Consider the following 23,800-nt stretch of genomic DNA (forward strand, 5'->3'; position numbering starts at 1 on the left):
AGAACACCACGATTGGCAAATTCGCCACTGGCGCCCTGTGCTCTTCACAGATGAAAGCAGGTTCACACTGAGCACATGTGACAGACATGACAGAGTCTGGAGACGCCGTGGAGAACGTTCTGCTGCCTGTAACATCCCCCAGCATGACCCGTTTGGTGGTGGGTCAGTAATGGTGTGGGATGGCATTTCTTTGGGGGCCGCACAGCCCTCCATGTGCTTGCCAGAGGTAGCCTGACTGCTATTAGGTACCGATATGAGATCCTCAGACCCCTTGTGAGACCATATGCTGGTGCAGTTGGCCCTGGGTTCCTCCTAATGCTGGACAATGCTAGACCTCATGTGGCTGGAGTGTGTCAGCAATTCCTGCAAGAGGAAGGCATTGATGCTATGGACTGGCCCACCTGTTCCTCAGACCTGAATCCGATTGAGCACATCTGGGACATCATGTCTCGCTCCATCCATCAACGCCCCATTGCACCACAGACTGTCCAGGAGTTGGCGGATGCTTTAGTGCATGTCTGGGAGGACATCCCTCAGGAGACCATCCACCACCTCATTGGGAGCATGCCCAGGCGTTGTAGGGAGGTCATACGGGCACGTGGAGGCCACACACACACTACTGAGATTCATTTTGACTTGTTTTAAGGACATTACATCAAAGTTGGATCAGCCTGTAGTGTGGTTTTCCACTTTGATTTTGAGTGTGACTCCATATCCAGACCTCCATGGGTTGATACATTTTATTTCCATTGATCATTTTTGTGTGATTTTGTTGTCACCACATTCAACTATGTAAAGACGAAAGTATTTCATACGATTAGTTCATTCAGATCTAGGATGTGTTATCTTAGTATTCCCTTAATTTTTTTGAGCAGTGTATAATATGCATTATTGAATGCAGTCACTGTTCAACTGCACTTAGTATTTTAACTGCATTTTGTAGCTCTTTAACACCTTAACGCCAATGGACGTAAATGTACGTTATGGTGCCGTGGTACTCAACGCACCGTGTGGATGGAAAAATAAAAGAGTTATGATATTTAGAAGGTGAGGAGGAACAAAAAACGAAAATGCAAAAATAAAATTGGCCTGGTCCTTAACCCCTTAAGGACGCAGGACGTAAATGTACGTCCTGGTGAGGTGGTACTTAACGCACCAGGACGTACATTTACGTCCTAAGCATAACCGCGGGCATCGGAGCGATGCCCGTGTCATGCGCGGCTGATCCTGGCTGCTGATCGCAGCCAGGGACCCGCCGGCAATGGCCAACGCCCGCGATCTCGCGGGCGTCCGCCATTAACCCCTCAGGTGCCGGGATCAATACAGATCCCGGCATCTGCTGCAGTTCGCGATTTAAATGAACGATCGGATCGCCCGCAGCGCTGCTGCGGGGATCCGATCATTCATAACGCCGCACGGAGGTCCCCTCTCCTTCCTCCGTGCGGCTCCCGGCGTCTCCTGCTCTGGTCTGTGATCGAGCAGACCAGAGCAGGAGATGACCGATAATACTGATCTGTTCTATGTCCTATACATAGAACAGATCAGTATTAGCAATCATGGTATTGCTATGAATAGTCCCCTATGGGGACTATTCAAGTGTAAAAAAAAATGTAAAAAAATGTAAAAGTAAAAGTAAAAAAAAAGTGAAAAATCCCCTCCCCCAATAAAAAAGTAAAACGTCCGTTTTTTCCTATTTTACCCCCAAAAAGCGTAAAAAACATTTTTTATAGACATATTTGGTATCGCCGCATGCGTAAATGTCCGAACTATTAAAATAAAATGTTAATGATCCCGTACGGTGAACGGCGTGAACGAAAAAAAAATAAAAAAAGTCCAAAATTCCTACTTTTTTAATACATTTTATTTAAAAAAAAATTATAAAAAATGTATTAAGTTTTTTATATGCAAATGTGGTATCAAAAAAAAGTACAGATCATGGCGCAAAAAATGAGCCCCCATACCGCCACTTATACGGAAAAATAAAAAAGTTAGAGGTCATCAAAATAAAGGGATTATAAACGTACTAATTTGCTTAAAAAGTTTGTGATTTTTTTTTAAGCGCAACAATAATATAAAAGTAAATAATAATGGGTATCATTTTAATCGTATTGACCCTCAGAATAAAGAACACACGTCATTTTTACCATAAATTGTACGGCGTGAAAACAAAACCTTCCAAAATTAGCAAAATTGCGTTTTTCGTTTTAATTTCCCCACAAAAATAGTGTTTTTTGGTTGCGCCATACATTTTATGATATAATGAGTGATGTCATTACAAAGGACAACTGGTCGCGCAAAAAACAAGCCCTCATACTAGTCTGTGGATGAAAATATAAAAGAGTTATGATTTTTAGAAGGCGAGGAGGAAAAAATGAAAACGTAAAAATTTAATTGTCTGAGTCCTTAAGGCCAAAATGGGCTGAGTCCTTAAGGGGTTAAGGCCAAAAGGGGCCTGGTTCTTAAGGGGTTAAATTTGCGGTTTGATGTATCGCATTAATTGCAATTAAGTTATCAGTAAGTCTTTTGTTTTTACTGCTACCAAACTATTGCCTCTATTTGCTATCTATTCATGCACTGTGCACTGGTGTGTGGGTTCTGATTTTGTCACCTATGCTGATTTCTCCTTTTTAATGTTTTTTTTTATTATTATTGTATGAATTTTTCTATTTACAGATTGAACATATATATTTTTATACCCAAACATCAGTGTTGTTTTTGGTTCCTTTTATCCTAAATTGACAGGATTGTAACTACATTTTGGAAGATATATATTTTTCCCATGCTTTACATGTGTTACTTTGGTTATACCCCATGGTAAAGGAAAAAAAAAACATGCACTAATTTCAGATGTTCTGCATGACACAAATGCACTTTTGAATGGTGTAAGGTGCACGTGCAATAATAAGTTTCTGTTGTGCAGAATGCACATTACGCCACATGTAATTACCTTCCAGCCACTGATGTTAGTTTAAACTTCCCTGGCACTATCTGCTTTTGCTTAAAATAAATAAATAAATTGTGCCTGGATGGTTATCCACACTGTGTCCTGGAAAGGCAATACATTTAAAGCTAAAATAGAGCCCTTGTGAATGGCACTATAGTGAAGTCATACATTTTACAATGTATGTAAAAATAAAGTCTTAAAACACAGCATAAAAAATATCTGACAACGCCCCCCCAAAAAAGAAATAAATAAATAAATAAATTGATATCTGCTCCAATTTTAAATAATTAGAAAGCCTAAAATGTCCCACAAAAAGGAAACAAAAAAAGTTGTGGTAAAATAACAAGGGAAAAAACCCACCTTAAACAGGTACTCCGGCTATGTAAAACTTCGGGGATAAGTGTCTGATCACAGGTGGTCCAACTCCTCAGAGCTGCAGCCCTCCTACTTTTCGAGATTCTCTCACAGTGATTGGCTGAGCGGGCCGTCACTGCTGTTCAGCAGGAGTAATTTTTGGAAAGGGAAGGCCGAAGCGCTCAGGGGAGAAACAGCGGGCTCTTGAATATAGCTATGAGAGTCGGGTCCCGTTTAGCTGATTGTAGGGAATCCAAGTTGCTGAGCCCCCCTTGATTGAGCACCTAGCACTGGCTGGTCCTGTGCCCCTTTGCAGGACCTTTGAAGATCTCCAATCTCCAGAGAAAATGCATTGTCTGCAAGCAGATTGGTGGGAAATGCCATTATGATAGGGGTCAAATTTTCATCATTAGTGTAGGGCCCTTTTCCCTCTCTGCTAATGTGCTAATATGCTAATGTTATAATAAGCTTGCAGGGCTGTACAGAGATGAACTTCCATGTTATTATTTTGTGAATCTACTATTTGGTTATAGTTTTTTTTTTTTTTTGGGGCCATTACATTTCTTGCAATATTGTGAGAAGATGTGTGAATTCAAAGCAGTTTTCAATTTTATTATAATAATATGCCTGCTTTCAGAGGGCCTAATGTATTTATATCTAATATCTACCCTTGCCAAAGCTGACACTTCATAGCTTCATGCTGACACTGTCCTCTTTTATTATTCTTTCACAGGATCCCTCTAGGCATCTTGCCTTCATAATTGCAGTATTTGTGGCCCTGGTTACATTCTGCACTCTCTACATTCTGGTATACACAGAATCATTTGTGAGAAAGTGGCTGCAAGTCTTCTCCTTGGTGATCTACACTTGCCTTCTAACTATCGGATATGTATTAATTTATGATCCAAGCAATGTCAGAACATGGGACCAGGTAATGCAAATCTATATACTTTGGAGTCGTTGTACATGATATGAAAATAGAAGTTAGATTTCCTAAGATATAGGAGCTAATGACTGTGTTCTCAATGTATTGTGTTGCACTTTCTCTTGCTTTTTTTTTTTCTTTCTCTTGCTTTAAAACAAACTTGTGTCGAGCTCAGACCTCATGTGTCAAGGGTGCATTCCCAAGCCACAGCATGCATGCCTTCTCCCTCCCACACCCCTACCTACCATGTATGAGTGATGTATAGGGCTGGGTGCAGGGACATGCACAGACATTTTGGGGGGCAGGGGCTCAAGTAGATAAAAGGGCACTTCTAATTAAAAAAGGTTTTTAAAAACCTTACATATGTTAACACGGTTCCTGAGGTAAGGGACCTCCGGCAGTCAGATCAGCTCAATGGGACTCTCATAACCCCATGGAGGTCCCAATCAGTAAGGGCATTATAGGGCAGGTGCATTGAAAGGGCAGGGGATCAAGCCCCCTTTTGAGTCTATGTGTGCATGACTCAAAATTTTGTTTGATCTGACGGGTACACTTTAAAGTGCACCTGTCATTTAAAAAAAAATGTAAAACTTTTTTTTTGAGCGGGGAAGAAACGCAATTTCCTACCTGCAGCCATATTATAAGTCTATGGGGCCATCCAGAGAAGCTGGATACAGAGTGCTGGGAGCCAAGGAGTAAAGCATGCTACCACTCCTTGGTTGTTTTGCTGATTTGTGGGAGTCTCAGAAAAAAGACTCCGACCAATCAAAACTTTTGACATGTACAGGTACACTTTAGGTATTGTGTGCTGCCCATTGAAATTAACGGGCAGCATAATACACAGACATACCTATTACTCCAGAGGTGTCTTTATAGCTTTTAATTGCTCACGTGTCCCAAATGAGCATCAACCTTCTATTGCCTCTTTTAGAATGCCCTAATAAAAGATTTGAAATGTTTTCTAAACCAGGCAACCCATTTGTCTTCATTATGAGGGACATTTATCAATGTTTGCTTATGTATTCTTTTTTTTAAGTAATTTTTTCCTTACTTTTTTTTGCTTATGTGTGACTTATTTATCAACTGGTTTCAGCCTGTTGATAATTTTCTTTTATGTAAGCAATTTTTCCTTTTTTACTTTGGTAGTAGCTTTTTCTGCTTCATGTTTGAGCTGGAGTAAATTTAGTAACTTTTTAACCTTGTTGTGACTTTTTTTTGCGCAGTTGCAACTGTCGCAGTTGATAAATACCCGACTAAAGCAAATCCATTTTTAAAAATTTACCACGTAAGCAAGTTAGAATTTTCTTGCTTTTCTTGCTCTTCATGCAAATTGTCGCACGAAAACACACGTAGTCACAGTTGCGACAATTATGCGACAATTATAGTAAAGAAAACCTGACTAAACCCGTTGATACTTGCATTTAAAATTTTTAGTAAATATTTTGTAACTTAAAGGAAAACTGTCACATGTTTGCTCCTGCACTAACCACATGTACTGATGGATAGTGCGGGAGACGCTGATTCCTATGATCCCTACCTTGGCCGGATCCGCCCAGCCGTTCGCCCGTAATCTTAGTTTTATTATATGTGGAAATCTGGCTGTAACTCGCACGGGCGGGGCTTCTGTAGCTTATCTTGCACTGACGTCAGCGCTGCCCGTCCACAGCACCGCCTGCTTATGAATATTCATCCCCCCCTCCCTCCAGCTCTCCCTCTCTTCTAAAGCGGGCTGCGCTGCGGACGGGCAGCGCTGATGTCAGTGCAAGTTAAGCTACAGAAACCCCGCCCGTGCCAGTTACAGTAAGATTTTCAGGTATAATAAAACTAAGATTACGAACGGACGGGCGGATCCGGCCAAGGTGGATTGTAGGAATCAGCATCTCCCGCACTATCCATCAGTAGCTGTGGATAGTGCGGGAGAAAACGTGTGATAGTTTTCTTTCAATGCCAATATGTTCCTGAGCGTTGTTAGCATTTATATCTGCTTTAAGGAACAGTTGTACAAGGCTATTTTTATTAAGGACCTGTGCAGCTATTCTTACCCACTGTGCACAAGAAAAACCAACTACCAAGGAGATGATATGATACATAAGAGTATGCTGATATTATTATATTATTATTATATTATGATAAGTGGATAGTAAGAAGAAATAATATAATGATAATAGAAAATCCTGTATGCATATGATGCATCCTTTTTGAATGTGTTTTTTAAACCATTAAATAGAATTTCATCAAAATAACATGCCTATATGATGTAATTATGATGTAGTTTATTGGAAATTTTAGAATTGTGTGAGGAAAATCAGGAATCCAATGTACTGTATCCGGTGTACTGTAACGCTCTGCGTAAAAACAAAGAGGTGTTGTCAGCAAGGAGGGAGATGAATAGCTCAGGTGTCCTGTCTGAGCACAAGGATGGTGCAGCTGCATCTACATATACAAGGACCTAGTGTGTGCGAAGCAACTTTACAGAAATTTCTGCACTGAAGATTTTCTACCAAGTATTAAAAAGAGAACTGTAAAAGTTTATATATTAATGAAATACTTTATGTTGCTGCAGTGCATCTTAAACAAAAATGACCATAATCACCATAAAACGTATGCGTTTTACTCCTATTATGCAAATTGCAGTAAAAAGTGTAATTTTTACCGCAATTTCAGTCATGTGTGATAAAAATCTGCATAAAGGCATGTAGTAATTAGTTGTGGTAGTGCTAATTAGCCACAAAGTTCTCAGTCCCTTTCAACATAATTTATGTTGAGGCTCTGTGCTAAAATAAAATAAAAATAATTTTTTAATCCATCACTCTTAACGTAAAACCCCATAAGGAGAATGTGAAAAAATTATTTTAGAATTTTTGGCTAAGGAAATATTAATATTTTGCATGGACAATAGTGTTCAGAGCCTTTGCTATGGCAATTGAAATTGTCCTCTAGGTTCTTTCGATCATCTCTGAGATGTTTCTACACCTTGATTGGAGTCACCTGGGGTAAATTCAGTGCATTGCTCATTATTTGGAACCCCCCCCCCCCCCCCATCTATATAAGGTCTCACAGCTGACAAAAACAAACATTGAGGTGGAAAGAACTTCCTGTAGAGCTCAGAGACAGGATTGTGAGGAGGCACAGATCTAGAAAAATGCACAGAATTTTTTTTGCTGAACTCACATCTACCTGTTTTTTAGGTCTTGGTCCAACAGTGAGTTTAATCTGTTTACTATAATGTCCCACAGTACACATTCTGATCAAGCTGTGTGAGAGTAATCTGTTCAGGAGAAAGGGCATACAGGTACGCCTTTGCATCCTGGTACTTAAAAACGAAGGGTGTACCTGTATGCTCTCCGGTTTTCCGGTCACCACCGCGCTCTGGGCGGCATCCCGGCACATTGCCCAGGTTGGTCCCGAGATCCTCCCCTTGCCACTGATCACCATGATTGGCCAGTCAATTCAACCAGTGAATCACAGCTTTTCAGGGCCAATTGGGTCTTTGGTGACCCAAAAAGTAAGGGTGATTGGGGCTGTCATCCTTTACCAGCCAGAGTGAGGTGACACTGGTGCCACCTCACGATCGCCCTGATTGGTCGGCCGGGAGCCGCTGACCAATCAGGGCTCCTGCTGGGCAATGACACTGACTGCACCCACACTGTCCCTAGTCCGGAGGGAGAGAGAGGGGACAACTCCCAGCATGCACAGCCAAAGAGCATGCCCTGACAGCCGAAGGGCTTGCTGGGAGTTGTAGTTATGCAACAGCTGGAGGTGCATAACTACAACTCCCAGCATGCCCATTGGCTTTCCGTGCATGCTGGGAGTTGTAGTTATGCAACAGCTGAAGGCACAGAGCTACAACTCCCTGCATGCGCTTTGGCTGTTCGTTCTTGCTGGGAGTTGTAGTTATGCAACAGCTAGTGGCACTTTTTTTTTTCAAAAACTGTGCCTCTAGCTATTGCATTACTACAATTCCCAGCATGCACAGAAAGTCAAAGGGCATACTGGGACAACTCCCAGCATGCCCTTTGGCTTTCTGTGCATACTGGGAATTGTAGTTATGCAATAGCTAGAGGCACAGTTTAAAAAAAAAAAAATACCTCCAACTCCAACTTATGTACTTCCAGCTGTTGCATAACTACAACTCCCAGCATGCCCTTCAGCTGTCAGAGCATGATCTTTGGCTGTGCATGCTGGGAGTTGTAGTTATGCAACACATAGAGCATACAGGCGGCTTTACAGTAAGTTTTCCACTCCGAGTATTGCTGTAAATTGGTGTATGAGGATATGCTTCTGACCAACGTGTCTTTCAGCGGTACTGTTCTTATACCTGAATGATGTGCACTGCTTTGAACTTTTTTTTTATTTGTTCATTTTACAATAAAAATAGTAAAAAATAAAAATAAAAAGTAATACATTTTTTACACTAAAATGCAGGTGTTGCCCCATACGTTTAATTTTTACAGGGGGTAAAAAGAGAAAAAGACCCCCAAAACTTGTAAGGCAATTTATCCAGAGTACGGAAATACCTCATATGTGGACGCAAAGTGATCTGCGGGTGTACAGAAATGAGAGATCACCATGTATATTTGAGGCCTAAATTGGTGATTTGCACAGGGGTGGCTGATAGTTGCAGCGGTTCTGACATAAACGTTAAAAAAAAAAATCTAAAAAGACACCACATGTGACACCATTTTGGAATCTACACCCCTCAAGGAATGTAATAAGGGGTATAGTGAGCATTTAGACTTCACAGGTGTCTGAAAGGTTTTTGGAACAGTGGTCTGTGAAAATGGAAATTTTTATTTTTCATATGCACAGCCCACTGTTCCAAAAACGCAACATGGCCCCCAACATCCATTACAGCCAAAGGCTTCACTTCTGAGTCCTGCCGTATGCCCACATAGCACTTTATGTCCACTTATGGGGTATTTCTGTGCTCTGTTCCGTGTTTTGGGCAACACCAGCATGTTAGTGTAAAAAATGAAATTTTTCATTTTTACGGCCCACTGTTTAAAAAATTAGTTGGACACCTGTGGTGTCCAAATGCTAACTTCACCCCTTATTAAATTCCTTGAGGGATCTAGTTTCCAAAATGGTGTCACATGTAGGTGGTTTCCACTGTCTGGGCACCATTGGGGGCTTTATAATTGTGACATGGCCCCCAAAAACTAAGCCAAATTCTCTCTCCAAAAGCCAAATATTGCTCCTGCTCTTCTGAGCCCTGTTGTGCTCTGTGCACAGCACTTGGGGGGAGATTTATCAAAACCTGTGCAGAGGTAAAGTTGCCCAGTTGCCCATAGAAACCAATCAGCTCACTTCTTTCATTTTTAACAAGGCCTCTGCAAAATGAAAGAAGCAATCTGATTGGTTGCTATGGGCAACTGGGCAACTTTTCCTTTGCACAGGTTTTGATAAATCTCCCCCTTTATGTCCACATATGGGGAATTTCAGTATTCGGGAGAAGTAGGGTACGAATTGGAAAATCTCTCCACTTTTTATCTCAAAAAGTTTGATAAATCTGGGCCATTATGGATGTAAATCCATATTCAATTTATTTGGTATGACCATTTTCATTACAAGCAGAGACTTTTAACCCCTTAAGGACCAAGGGCGTACAGGTACGCCCTTGGTCCTGCTCTCCTAATATAACGCGGGGTTACACAGTAACCCCGCGTCATATCACGGCGGGCCCGGCGTCATAGTGAAGCCGGGACCCGCCTCTAATAGCGCGCAGCGCCGATCGCGGCTAAAAGTGAAAGTGAAAGTTCCCGACTAGCTCAGTCGAGCTGTTCGGGATAGCCGCGGCTAATCGCGGCATCCCGAACAGCTGACAGGACAGCGGGAGGGCCCCTTCCTGCCTCCTCGCTGTCCGATCGCCGAATGACTGCTCAGTGCCTGAGATCCAGGCCTGAGCAGTCATGCGGCAGAATCGTTGATCACTGGTTTCTTATGAGAAACCAGTGATCAACATAGAAGATCAGTGTGTGCACTGCAAAAAAAAAGTTGAAAAAAAAAGTGAATAAAGATCATTTAACTCCTCCCCTATTAAAAGTTTGAATCACCCCCCTTTTCCAATAAAAAAAAAAACACAGTGTAAATAAAAATAAAAATAAACATATGTGGTATCACCGCGTGCGGAAATGTCCGAATTATAAAAATATATCATTAATTAAACCGCTCGGTCAATGGCGTGCGCACAAAAAAATTCCAAAGTCCAAAATAGTGCATTTTTGGTCACTTTTTATATCATTTAAAAATGAATAAAAAGTGATCAATAAGTCCTATCAATGCAAAAATGGTACCGTTAAAAACTTCAGATTACGGCGCAAAAAATTAGCCCTCATACCGCCCCATACACGGAAAAATAAAAAAGTTATAGGGGTCAGAAGATGACAATTTTAAACGTATTAATTTTCCTGCATGTAGTTATGATTTTTTCCAGAAGTCCGACAAAATCAAACCTATATAAGTAGGGTATCATTTTAATCGTATGGACCTACAGAATACATATCAGGTGTCATTTTTACCGAAAAATGTACTACGTAGAAACGGAAGCCCCCAAAAGTTACAAAACAGCGTTTTTTTTTTCAATTTTGTCGCACAATGATTTTTTTTCCCGCTTCACCATAGATTTTTGGGCAAAATGAATGACGTCATTACAAAGTAGAATTGGTGGCGCAAAAAATAAGCCATCATATGGATTTTTAGGTGTAAATTTGAAAGAGTTATGATTTTTTAAAGGCAAGGAGCAAAAAACGAAAATGCAAAAACGGAAAACCCCCCGGTCCTTAAGGGGTTAAATACAGAAAAATGAAATGTTTCCATTTTTTTTTCATGAAATTTTTTATTTTTTTACAAAGAAACGATGCAAGTATCAACGAAAATGTACCGCTATGTTAAAGAAGAATATGTCACAGAAAAACTATATCATAATAAGTAAAGGCATCTCAGTTATTAAAATATGCACAAAAATTCAGCATGTACTACTTTTATCCATTTTGCAACTAGAAAACGTATTTGCAGCCTATAGAGGGATTAAAGTAAGGATGCATTTGTATGGGTTTCATATTTGGTCCATATTTTATCAGTCATTCATCTCACTTACTGCCAATCAATTTCCTGCCTAAAAGACCACCTATGAGTATTTACTGTACAGAAATGCGGATTCAATACTGATGAAATACTAATGCAATTTGGTCTGTCTGTATTTTAGATCAGTATTATGGATATACACTTGTGTGAACACTTGAGAGCTGCTGTCCAAAGGAACACAGAGTTTCAAGGGTGGTTTCACACAATCGTATGGAATTACGTCCGTAATATGGATGTAATTCAGACAAAATACTATTAGTATTTCATCAGTATTCAGTCTGTATTTTGTACAGCAAATACTGATGGGATGTCTAAATGAAAATATTAATAAAATACATAGACTTCTGTTTTTTATCCGTAAAATCAAAGTAGTACATGCTGCATTTTTTAAATATGTGCCAATTGTATACTGCCATATATTACGGACCACAACAAAACAGGCATAATACAGACTTAAAATACACTCATGTGAAATCAGCCTAAGACACTAGAATGTGCCAGGTTTATCACAGTGGCCCAGGCTGTTTGATACATTTTACTCAAACTTAGCTTGTTTTAGACTGTCTAGTTTAGGCTAGGGCTGCAAGATATCTCAAAAGCAATCGAATGGCAATTTTTGCTTTTTGCGATATAGCGATACAGCCCCGCGGGAAAACATGCGATTATCTGCTTGGGCCGGCTCCCGTGTGCAGCTGAAGGTGGGGGCCGGCAAGAGCAGGTAAAAACAAATTTAAATACTAAACTAAGGGTGGGTTCACACTACGTTTTCTCCCATACGGGAGCGCATACGGCAGGGGGGAGCTAAAACCTTGCGCTCCCGTATGCCTTCGTATGCGCTCCCGTATGTAATTCATTTCAATGAGCCGGCCGGAGTGAAACGTTCGGTCCGGTCGGCTCATTTTTGCGCCGTATGCGCTTTTATGACCGGACCTCAAACCGTGGTTGACCACAGTTTTAGGTCCGGTTGTAAAAGCGCATACGGTGCAAATATGAGCCGACCGGACCGAACGTTTCACTCCGGCCGGCTCATTGAAATGAATTACATACGGGAGCGCATACGAAGGCATACGGGAGCGTGAGGTTTTAGCTCCCCCCTGCCGTATGCGCTCCCGTATGGGAGAAAACGTAGTGTGAACCCAGCCTTAGTTTAGGCATCCCTGTCCCTGCAGATGCCCAGATGTCGTTCCCCTCCGTGTGGTCCGGTGTCTCCTCTCTTCACCATTCAACTAGTAGCGAAGAGAGGAGTCGCCGCAGCGGTGTTACGTGTCAAGCCAGTGATTGCTGCCAAAAAAGACCTCTCCCCATCAGCCAAACACACTAAGTTTCCCAGATCCGGTGGAAGATTTGAAAACAGTCCGGGAAACCCAGTGTAATGCTGCAGTACAAAATGTGACGGGGGGGGGAAATGTGACAAGGGGGGGGGGAAGATTGTGACAGGGGGTAGAATTTGAACCGGGGGGAGGGGGGAGAATGTGACTGGGGAATGTGACATGGGGGGTGAGATGTGGTATGGAGGGGGAATGTGACAAGGGGGGAGAATGTGACCGGGGGGGGGGGGGAATGTGATATTGGGGGAGAATGTGGTAGGGGGAAGGCGTAACGTGGCAGGGGGAGTTGGGAATGTGACAAGGGGGGGATGTGATGGAGGGAATGTGATATGGGGGGGAGAATGTGGCAGGGGGAGGGTGAATGTGATATGGGGGGAGAATGTGGCAGGGGGAAGACGAATTTGATATGGGGGAGAATGTGGCTGGGGAGGGGGAATGTGACATGGGGAGAATGTGGCAGGGGGCAGGGAGAATGTGACGGAAGGGGGGGGGGTGGCAGGGGGGGGATGTGGCATAGGGGGAAAATGTGGAAGGGGCGGGGAGAATGTGACGGAAGGGGGGGAGGGAATGTGGCATAGGGGGGAAATGTGATGGCAGAAGATGTGACCATGAGGGGAGAATGTGACAGGGGGAGATATGAAATGGCGGGATTTCACCATTTATTTATTATATCACATTGCATATCGAAATCGCAATATCTAGGCCCGTAATCGCAATCACACATTTTCCCCATATCGTGCAGCCCTAGTTTAGACCAACTATTTGTTGACTTACTTTATGTCAAAAATGTGCACCAATGTTTTGGTTCACATTTGGTAAATTTTAAGCCATACCTTTTCTAGCAAATATATTACCTGATAAGTCACACATTTTGTAAAATGAGGTGCATTTTTCTATTCCTTTTGGAGCACTTTGTATAATGAATGTGTCCCAATTGCCATGTGCCACTATTCTGGTGCCAAAGTTCTGGCACAGCAGTAAATGTTGGTCAGCTATGGACTGCAACTATCACCTAATGGGAAAATCTTGCTATGTATCTCCCAAATTTGGGGGAGATTTATCAAAACCTGTGCAGAGGGAAAGTTGACCAGTTGCCCATAGCAACCAATCAGCTCGCTTCTTTCATTTTAAACAAGGCCTCTGCAAAATGAAAGAAGCAATCTGATTGGTTGCTATGGGCAACTGGGCAACTTTTCCTTTGCACACGTTTTGATAAATCTCCCCCTTTGTGTCTAACCTTAGGCTCACTAAAGTTGTACATACACATTAGATTGGGTTGACACAGTGTATTTTTCCATAGAAAAATACACTGCAAAATATGTGGCAGAAATTCTTATTTTAGCCTCAGATTTCTTCTGCATATTTTCACTCTTTTTGACCACAATCTTTGTCATGGTTTTACAATGAAGCTAATCCAAGTACTGAATTTCCAGCAAATTTTCCATGTCACTTATTTCTGTGTAATTGAAATTGATAAAGTGTACATTTCCATTGAAAACAATAGGACATGCATTGAATGCTTTTTGGGCATTACATAGCAAAATGTGCTCCAAAGAGCGCTGTGGGAACGAGGACTTAGATTAGCTGAATGCTTATTCGTCCACTATTGATTTCTTCTGACTTTCCCGTAGAGCTATATGCTCTGATCAGCACCATATCACCTCAGAACAAAGGATTGGACATGTTTAAAAGTAACATGGCTGTTCTATGTTTTGCCTGACGAGGGGTCAAGTCCTGGGAAAAAAAAAAGTGTGGGAACTCACGCTAGATTTCCAGACATCTTATACCCCCTCCCATAGACTTGCATTGAGGGGGCATTACTGTGATGTCACGAGCCTCTGCCCTGCATCACCAGTCATCCGGCACGGAGCGAAGTTCGCTCTGTGTACCGGATGTCTGGGGTACCGCAGCCGAGACCCCCGCGATCAGGCATCTTATCCCCTATACTATGGATAGGGGATAATATGTCGAGGGGTGGAGTAACCCTTTAAGGGCTAGTCCTGCAGGACTCATGGGGAAAAAGTGCAGGAACTCCGTTCCCATGAGTTCCTGCAGGACTTGAGCCCTGGTATAGACCCTTTACTGTCTCCCAACAGGACATGTTCACATAATGTACTTTTCATGCATGTTGCATTAGAATACGCATAAACACTGTTTTTTTTGTATTCAGTAGGTACTGTTGAATGCAATGTATATGCAAGTTTTTGGTACATTGACTGGGATTTATCCACGTTTAGAACTTCTGCAAAATCTGTGGCAATATAGAGGAATATAGTTGCAAAAATCCCAGAGTATGCCTTGGATTTCCCCCAAGTATAGCGTTGTGGCTTTTCAGACAAAATCTGCCTTGTGAACATACCCTAAGGTTGATACTGAATTCCACTGAGGCAGATGTACTGTAGAACAGCCTTTTGGCTACCTAGGATGGGATACATCTGAATTCATTTTTTTGAAAATTAAATCACTAAGGCTCTGTTCACATGTGCTTTTCATTTATTACAAGAACCATAAACTAGTCTGAGATCAGTCATACTATGGATAACGCCAGTGCTCAGCAGGTTGTCTTTAATTTTGTTTTAACTTTGTTTATTTATTATTTATTTTTAGTCCAACAATAGAAAGTTGATTGTCTGTTCTCAAATCTTTTTGCAAAATAGGGAACAAGCATAAAAATGCTCAAACTTCTGCCTGCACATGTGACTAAACTTATCAGTGCTGGACAAATTCCAGTAGTCAGTCTAGAAAAACCACTAAACTATATTTTCTATTGATCTCATGTTTGTATGGATGTTTCTCTAGTGACTAATGCATAGTGTAATTGCTTCTCTTGGGGGAAAAAAATAAGGTGCGTTTTTTTTACTAGAGGTTTTTGACTAGAAAGTTTCTTTCTAAATACATTTTTAGCTGTCCGGCTCAGGCCATTGTTTAACTTCAGACAGACTGCACACTGGACTGTATCGGTTGCCAAAATATCTTGGTTCGCTAGACTCAATAAAACTCAGGAAATAATCAGAGGGCACTTATACATGTTGTGGATTTATAATACATTTTAACAACATGATTCTGCGCTTCTTTTAAAGAGTGTATAAGGCTTATTTTAGTCTTTTAGAATACAGAATATTTTTTGCATTTAATCTTGTTATTAAAGGAGCAGTGAGGTGAAATATAACTTATCCCCTATCCAAAGGATAGTCTTAATTTTTTTTTTCTTATTTTGAGTTTACCTTTTTGGATCAGAATCAATTAGCAGTTTTCCATGGAGTTCTGGTCTCAAGATTACAATATTTTTTTCAATTTACAATGGTCAACCTAGAGCCAATTAATATTTTTACTTGATAGACCACTGTATTGGAGACTACAGGAATGAAGAGAAAGGATAATGAAGAAAATGGAAAAGAAGAAAGAAGAAAAGAAAAGGGGTCAAGCACCCTTCAGTGATGCAACATATATATCCATTTGCTTGATTGCATTCAGAGGGCTATAAATTGTTCTTTAATTCATTTTGAATATTAAATGGACAAAATTAATTTACTTTTTACTTTATTGTTTGGTACTTAGGTTTTATAAATTTTAATTAACAGCCGTTCCAGAAAAAAAATCCCATTAAAGCTGTATGGCAGCTATGCTAACTATGCGCAGGTCAGTAACCTACTGTTACTGACTAAAAATGCTCTTTTTCCCCCACCGAACCCGGGACTTCGGTGGCACATATATTGCAGTTTCTTAGCTGCAACTTAGGTCCATGTAAATGCCGAAACAGACTGCCGGATCGGTCTCCTTGACAACACTGGAAGTTTACTAGTTGATACAGCAACCTATTTGGCACGTATCAACCTTCCACCACTTTACCTGCTGGCCACCTACATATCCACCCCCCTTCTGCCCAAGCCAAGGGGACTGGGCACTTGAACCCATTAAACAGTGGATCCTTGACTGAGCATCTGTATTCGTATGATTTTTCCCCATCCTGTGCTCCACTACAAACTTAAAATCCTGTAATGCAAGGAACCACCTTGTCACCCTTGCATTATTATTTTTATTCCTGTACAGCCACTATAGGGGGGCATGGACGGACACCAATCTGAACTTTCTACCAACCAGGTGATAAGGATTCCAGAGCCCATTTTATGGCCAGACATTCCCTTTCTACAATAGAATAATTCATTTTGTAGGACGTGAGCTTCCTGCTTAAATATGTAATGGGGTGCTCTTCCCTATTCACTTCCTGTGACATTACTGCCCCTAAACCAACCTCTGAGGCATCAGTCTGTACAATGAATGATATTGAAAAGTCGGGCGCCACTAACACTGACTGACTACATAGGGCTTTTTTTTAGGGCCTGAAATGATTTTTCTGCCTCCTCGGACCGCTAAACCATCACCACTTTTCCCCCTTTTGTTAGGTCAGTAAATTGCGCAGCTATGGAGGCAAAGTTTGGCACGAACCTGCGGTAATAGCCCACAATTCCCAGGAAGGATCTTACTTGCTTTTTTGTAAGATTTGTTGTGGTTGTGGCAACCTCTGAATTCTCTCCACCTTTGTTTATCTGAGGTCTTATTGTGCCTTTACCCACAATGTACACCAAAATTTCGATCTTCCTCCAACCCAATGGCACATTTCTCAGGGTTAGCAGTAAACCCAGCTTCCCTGAGTAAATCAAGAACCGCTTGTACCTTACTCAGATGGGACTCCCAGTCTGTACTAAATACCACAATATCATCTAATTAGGCAGCTGCATACCTGGTATGTGGCTTTAAAACTATATCCATGACCCAAAAGGCATCCTGGTGTAATGAAAAAGCCCATCTGGGGTGGACAAGGCCAGTAACCTTTGGTAAGGTCCGGGGTAGTAATGTACCTGGCAGGCCCTAACCTTTCATTTAGTTCATCTGCCCTGGGCATTCGGTAGGAATCCCACTTAGACACTTAATTCAGTCGGCGGAAATCGTTACAGAACCTCCAGTACCCATTTGGCTTAGGGACCAATACAATGGGGCTAGGCCAAGCGCTCTTAGATTCTTCAATAACCCTTAGGGCTAACATGCATCTGACCTCCTAGGAGACCGCCGGTCTCCGAGCCTCCGGAATTCTATATGGCCCCACATGGATTTTCACCCCATGTTCAGTAACTATCTCATGTTGAACAACATCTGTAGTGCCAGGGATGTCAGTGAAGATATCTGTATTCCTTTCTAAAAATTCCCAGGTTGCCTATTTTTGGGGTTTGGACAGTGTGTCACCTAGTGTAACCTTCTCAATTTCTGAGAGGGCTTCCATTTGGGTGGTCAGGGTTACTACTAGGGACTCCCTATCCTGCCATGGCTTAATTAAGTTTACATGGTAGAGTTGGAAGGGTTTTCTTTTCCCAGGCTGATGGATCTTATAATTAACCTTTCCAACTCTCTCTACCACTTCATAAGGACCTTGCCACTTAGCCAGGAATTTACTCACTACTGTGGTTACAAGTACCAGTACATGGTCACCAGGGTTAAACTGCCTCACTCTAGCCGCCCTATTGTTTACTTAACTCTGGGACTCTTGGGCTCTCTGCATATGTTCCCTCACAATGGGCATAATGCTACTGATACGATCTTGCATTTGGACCACATGCTCTATTACACTCTTGTAAAGGGTGGCCTCACTCTCCCATGTTTCCTTGACGATATCCAGTAAACCCCTGGGGTGTCTCCCATATAACAACTCGAATGGGGAGAAGCCTGTAGAAGACTGAGAGAACTCTCGGAGGGAGAACAGGAGCTATGGCAGCAGACAATCCCAGTCCCTCACATCCTTTTCTACCACCTTCTTCAACATTTCCTTCAGGGTTCTATTGAACCTCTCCACCAAGCCTTCTGTTTGGGGATGATTCACAAAAGTTCTGAGCTGTTTGATTTTCAGCAGCTTACACAAATCCCGCATTACTTTGGACATAAAAGGTGTACCCTGGTCAGTGAGTATTTCCTTTGATAGACCTGTTCTTTAAAAAAAATGTGAAATAACACCCAGGCAATACACCGTTGATGAGGTATTACACAGGGGAACAGCTTCAGGGTACCTGGTGGCATAGTCAAGTACTACCAGAATATATTCATGGCCTCGGGAAGACTTTACCAACGGGCCTACCAGATCCATAGCTATCCTTTCGAATGGCAACTCAATTACTGGTATGGAAACTACGGGGCTCCTAAAATTAGACATAGGGGCGGTTAACTGACAAGTTGGACAGAACTTCAAGATCTCCTGATAACTGCCTGGCCAATAAAACCTTTGCAAGACTCGCTCTTTGGTTTTTTCTGCCCCCAAGTGACCCCCTAGCACATAGCTGTAGGCCATATCAAGCACCACTTTCCTATATGGTACTGGCACCAGCAGCTGTTCCACAATTTCATCCCTCTCCTTATTAACGCAGTACAATAAATTATTATATACAGCAAAGTGAGGATACCTTTTCTCAGCACCTGGCTCCTGCAGAACCTCATTTAGCACTGTTACAATTTCCCATGCATGTTTCAGGGTGATGTCTCGCAACTGAGCATTTCCCAAATCCTCCCATGACACCTCTAGGTAAGGAACATTTTGCTCAGGAGTGGGAGGCTCATCCTCCTCTCCTGCCAACACTGTTAGGGGAAAATTATCAGGTACAACAGTGGTCACCCCTACTGCATCATCTTGGACATCCTCAGCTAGGGGAAGTGGGCTGAGGGACCGGGGATACAAGTTATTCTTAGAGTCATATTGAGGGGCGACCAAAGTTCCTAAAATAACGGAAAACTTGTCCCATAACAAAAGGATGTATTAAAGGGGTACTCAGGTGGTTAAGGTTTTTGGCTATATTGCATCTTCTTTTAATATTCATGTTTTTTGCAATTGACATGTATTATATGTTTGTGTAGCATGTGTCTTTTTTTCTTACCTGTTTATGGGCCAGGAAGTTCTGTAGTTCTGTGTTGTCCACAACGTCGGCCATGTTAGGATTAGGCTGTGGACAACACATCAGGGCTTTTTTTTCTCTGTTCTTTCAGAATTGCATGAGAAAGAAGCCACGCCCCCTCATCTCCGCCTCCTGGAGGACACAGGTGTGCATGAGAGAAAGAAGCCAGAGCAGGGGGAGAGAGAGGACATACTTCTGAGGATGCAGGTCTGCACTGAAAGAAGACAGAGATAAGATAAGAGTGTTATCTGAAGGGCAGGATAACAAAGTGCACGGGCTGGGGATGTATAGACTGCAGCGGAATAAATCTCGGACTGGGGATGATTTCTGTGTGTGAAGGGGGGGGGGGGGACTCCTGAATGACACATGCTGGGAGTTGTAGTCCCTGTTATGTGTGTGTATGCTAGTGTTTACAGACCAGTGTGCCTATAGCTGTTGGAAAACTACAACTCCCAGCATGCCCTGACAGCCTTTGGGCATGCTGGGAGTGGTAGTTTTGCAACAGCTGGAGGCACACTGATTGGGAAACACTGGCCTAGCCTATTCAATATAGTACAAACAAAGTGCTTTGTTTCCCAACCAGGGTGTCTTCAGCTGTATCAAAATTACAACTCCCAGCATGCCCACACAGCTTTTGGCTGTCCGGGCATGCTGGTAGTAGTAGTTTTGCAACACCTGGAGGCACCCTTGTTGGGAAACACTGGTGTATGCCCGATAAAGGTGTGGTGAACTACAACCCCCAGGAGACTACAGAGGCAGCATGCTGGTGTCATTCCACAGACTGAAGACTCCTGAATGACACATGCTGGGACTTGTAGTCCCTTTTGTGTGTGTATGCCAGTGTATCCCAACCAGGGCTGATTATATTAGTGTGCTGTGTATAAGGGGGCTGACCTGGGAAAATAGTAGGGTGGGTAAAGGGCGGAACAAACAAAAAAAAAGGAGCCGCCCCAAACCAGCAAGGCATGTGGCATGCTGGGATTTGTAGTTTTCAGCACAGCAAGAAACAGGAAATAGAAGCAAATATAGGAAAACAAAGTGGGGGATAAAAAGACAACAAAGAACGGAAATAGAGTTACCTAAACAACAAGAATAGAAATGACTACCAGAGTACCCCTTTAAGTCTCTCACTAACCCCACCTCATGATTCAGAGTCCCGCAGGCAGTTTTTACTTTTGCAAGTGGGTAGTGTTTAGTGTCCCCATGTATGCACACAACCCCCACCTGCTTTTCTGGGATAACCAGGACATGGGGAATGGCAGCAGTCCAACAGTGCCACTACACTGACACAATTTACCTGGAATGGGCTCTCTTGTGGGCCTTGTTACCGCAAGGAAGTAGCACTGCAGACAGGGCGGGCAAGCATAGAGAGGTGTCGGGTGACCCCACACTCCATGGGTTCCTCGTGCTGAGGACAGTGTGCTGCAATATGTCCCCCTTTCTGACATCTCCAGCAATGCACCTCGGGTCTGCTGCCCAATGGGTCTTTATAGGATGAGAGTACCTCTCTCCTCTGGGTGGATCACCCCGACTGGGTCTGAGACGGCTCTGCAGTTCAGCTGCAGAGTGGGCCTTGGTGCTGGATGTGATCCCTGTAGTGCCCCAAGAACTGCTGTGGTCTGCTTCCAGGACCCAGATAAGCCTCGGTAGTAATAAACCGCTCCACTAGTGCCACCAGCTGGTCCAGCGTTTTGGGGTAATCCTGGGCAACCAAGCTTTTAATATCCCGAGGAAGACCAGTCACATAGCGGTCCATGACGATACGGTCAACGATGGCAGACGAACTCAGAGTCTCTGTAGCCACTTGCGCACAAGATGTAGCAGGTGAAACAGCTGGCTTCTGCTTTTCAAAACGCCAGTCAGCCGCACCGCTAAGGTGACTCCCAGCTGGGCCATAATCTCAGCCTTTAAGAGGTCAGAGCCCTTGACTTGCTCTGCGGTCAGATCAAAGTAGGGTTTTTGTGGTTCACCAATCAAGATGCCAGAACCTCAGTCCATAGAGCTCCAGGAAGTTTCTTCCTTTCAGCGAGTCTCTCAAAAACAGCAAGACATGCCTCTACGTCATCATCCGGGCTCCTCTTTTGCAAGGCACCTTGCACCGCCTTTTTCACATTTATAACCCCTGATAAGTCCTCCATCCTCTGAGCAGTGAGCAGAAAGACTGGGGGACATGTATCATTATCTGTGTATGGTAGAAGCAGTTTAACCCTTTTCCCGAATTCTAAATTTTGCGCAGAAGCGCTAAATTTATCAATCAAGCGCAATGAGCTTCATAAATTGCGGGTAAATATAGTTATCTCCTAAATCCACTCTTTGGAAAATAGAATCGATTATTTAGAGCATCTTGCTACGTTAAGTCCAAGATGGCTTATATTTGCGCAAAAAAAACAGCTCTTGCGGCAAAATTTTTGGTGTAAAGGAAAAGTACGCAGTTAATAAATCCATGCGTACTATAGATGTCACTCCAAAGTACCCTGATTCGGCCACATCTGGAGGACATGCTCTACCAAAACGTGCGCAAAAAAATGGCCAAAAAAAGGGCTTGCGCAAAATTTGGCACAAAACAAATACACACAAAACGGGTAAAATCTTTGATACATGTCCCCCATTGTCTTTGAGGGCAGCAATCTGTTCCAGCAGCAAACAGTTGTCTCTTGCTGGGCTGCATTGGCCTGCACCAGGTGCTTGCATAGTTCCTTCATAGCAGTGGACTGGCTTGGCAAGGATGTAGCAGCCTTTACCAAGGACATATGCAGGTTAAACAGTCTAAAAAAACTAAAATGTATGCAGCTGTAACCCTTAGCAACCAACTGCCCTCAATCTCCACCATATGTGGGAATTAGCTGCACAAATGGTAGGCAAAGAAGCAGGATTTTGGTGCAAAAACAAAAAGGTTTATTAAAAACAAACCAGCATGAACATAAAAGTTCAGCAGAAAGCTTAATATCAGCCGTTAAACTCAGAACAAACAAAAAAATTACTACAGCTTAACCCCTTAAGGACCTGCAGCACGTATCACCCTTTAGCAGCAGGAGTGTGATACTAAAGCACGTATCAGGACTCCTGCTGTGGGGGTGTCCCTAACAGCACCCGTACCGCCCCTATTCTGGAGGATGAGAGCAGGTGCCGGGAGTAGTCACCTGGATCTGGGGCCCCCCCCGATCCCCGGCATCGCCGGCGGGATCGGGGCCCCAGGAGAGGAGACTGCAGCATCAGGCAGGATCCGGTAGAGCAGCAGCAGCAGGAGGTAAGGCCATGCCTCCTGCTGTTGCCTAGCAATAACTCCCAGCATGCACAAAAGGGCATGCTGGGAGTTGTTATGTAACAGCAGAAGGCACATTTTTTCTATGAAAAAGTGTGCCTCCAGCTGTTGCATAACTACAACCCCCAGCATGCACTAACAGCCAAAGGGCATGCTGGGAGTTGCAGCAGTGTGCCTCCAGGCATAACTACAAGTCCCAGCATGCCTTTCGGCTGTAAGTGCATGCAGGGAGTTGTAGTTTTGCAACAGCTGAAGGCACACTGGTTGCGAAACACAGAATTTGTTACCTAACTCAGTGTTTCGCAACCAGTGTGCCTCCAGTTGTTGCAAACTACAACTCCCAGCATGCACTGAAAAACCGTACATGCTGGGAGTTGTATTTTTGCAACAGCTGGAGGCACATTGGTTGTGAAACACTGAGTTAGGTAACACATTTTGTGTTTCGCAACCAGTGTGCCTCCAGCTGTTGCAAAACTACAACCCTCAGCATGCACGGAGCCAAAGGGTATGCTGGAAGTTGTAGTAGCATGCATCCAGCTGTTGCATAACTACAAGTACCAGCATGCACTTCATCTGTCACTGCATAGAAACATAGAATGTGTCGGCAGATAAGAACCATTTGGCCCATCTAGTCTGCCCAATAATCTGAATACTATGAATAGTCCCTGGCCCTATCTTATATGAAGGATAACCTTATGCTTATCCCATGCATGTTTAAACTCCTTCACTTTATTTGCAGCGACCACTTCTGCAGGAAGGCTATTCCATGCATCCACTACTCTCTCAGTAAAGTAATACTTCCTGATATTACTTTTAAACCTTTGCCCCTCTAATTTAAAACTATGTCCTCTTGTGGTAGTTTTTCTTCTTTTAAATATGCTCTCCTCCTTTACTGTGTTGATTCCCTTTATGTATTTAAAAGTCTCTATCATATCCCCTCTGTCTCTTCTTTCTTCCAAGCTATACATATTA

General features: G+C 42.8%; 1 protein-coding gene across 9 annotated transcripts in view; it reads left to right on the forward strand.

Moving 5' to 3' along the window:
• The window catches only part of ADCY7 (adenylate cyclase 7), a 243,687-nt gene that overhangs the window by 137,749 nt on the left and 82,138 nt on the right, over positions 1-23,800 (forward strand). For all 9 annotated transcript variants that reach the window (XM_056526352.1, XM_056526348.1, XM_056526347.1 and 6 more), the window contains one exon: positions 4,032-4,229. In XM_056526352.1, coding sequence (XP_056382327.1) covers positions 4,032-4,229 — 198 coding nt within the window. The remainder of the gene's footprint in view (positions 1-4,031; positions 4,230-23,800) is intronic.

The sequence above is a fragment of the Hyla sarda genome, chromosome 6 (assembly GCF_029499605.1).
Source record: "Hyla sarda isolate aHylSar1 chromosome 6, aHylSar1.hap1, whole genome shotgun sequence".
NCBI lineage: Eukaryota > Metazoa > Chordata > Amphibia > Anura > Hylidae > Hyla > Hyla sarda.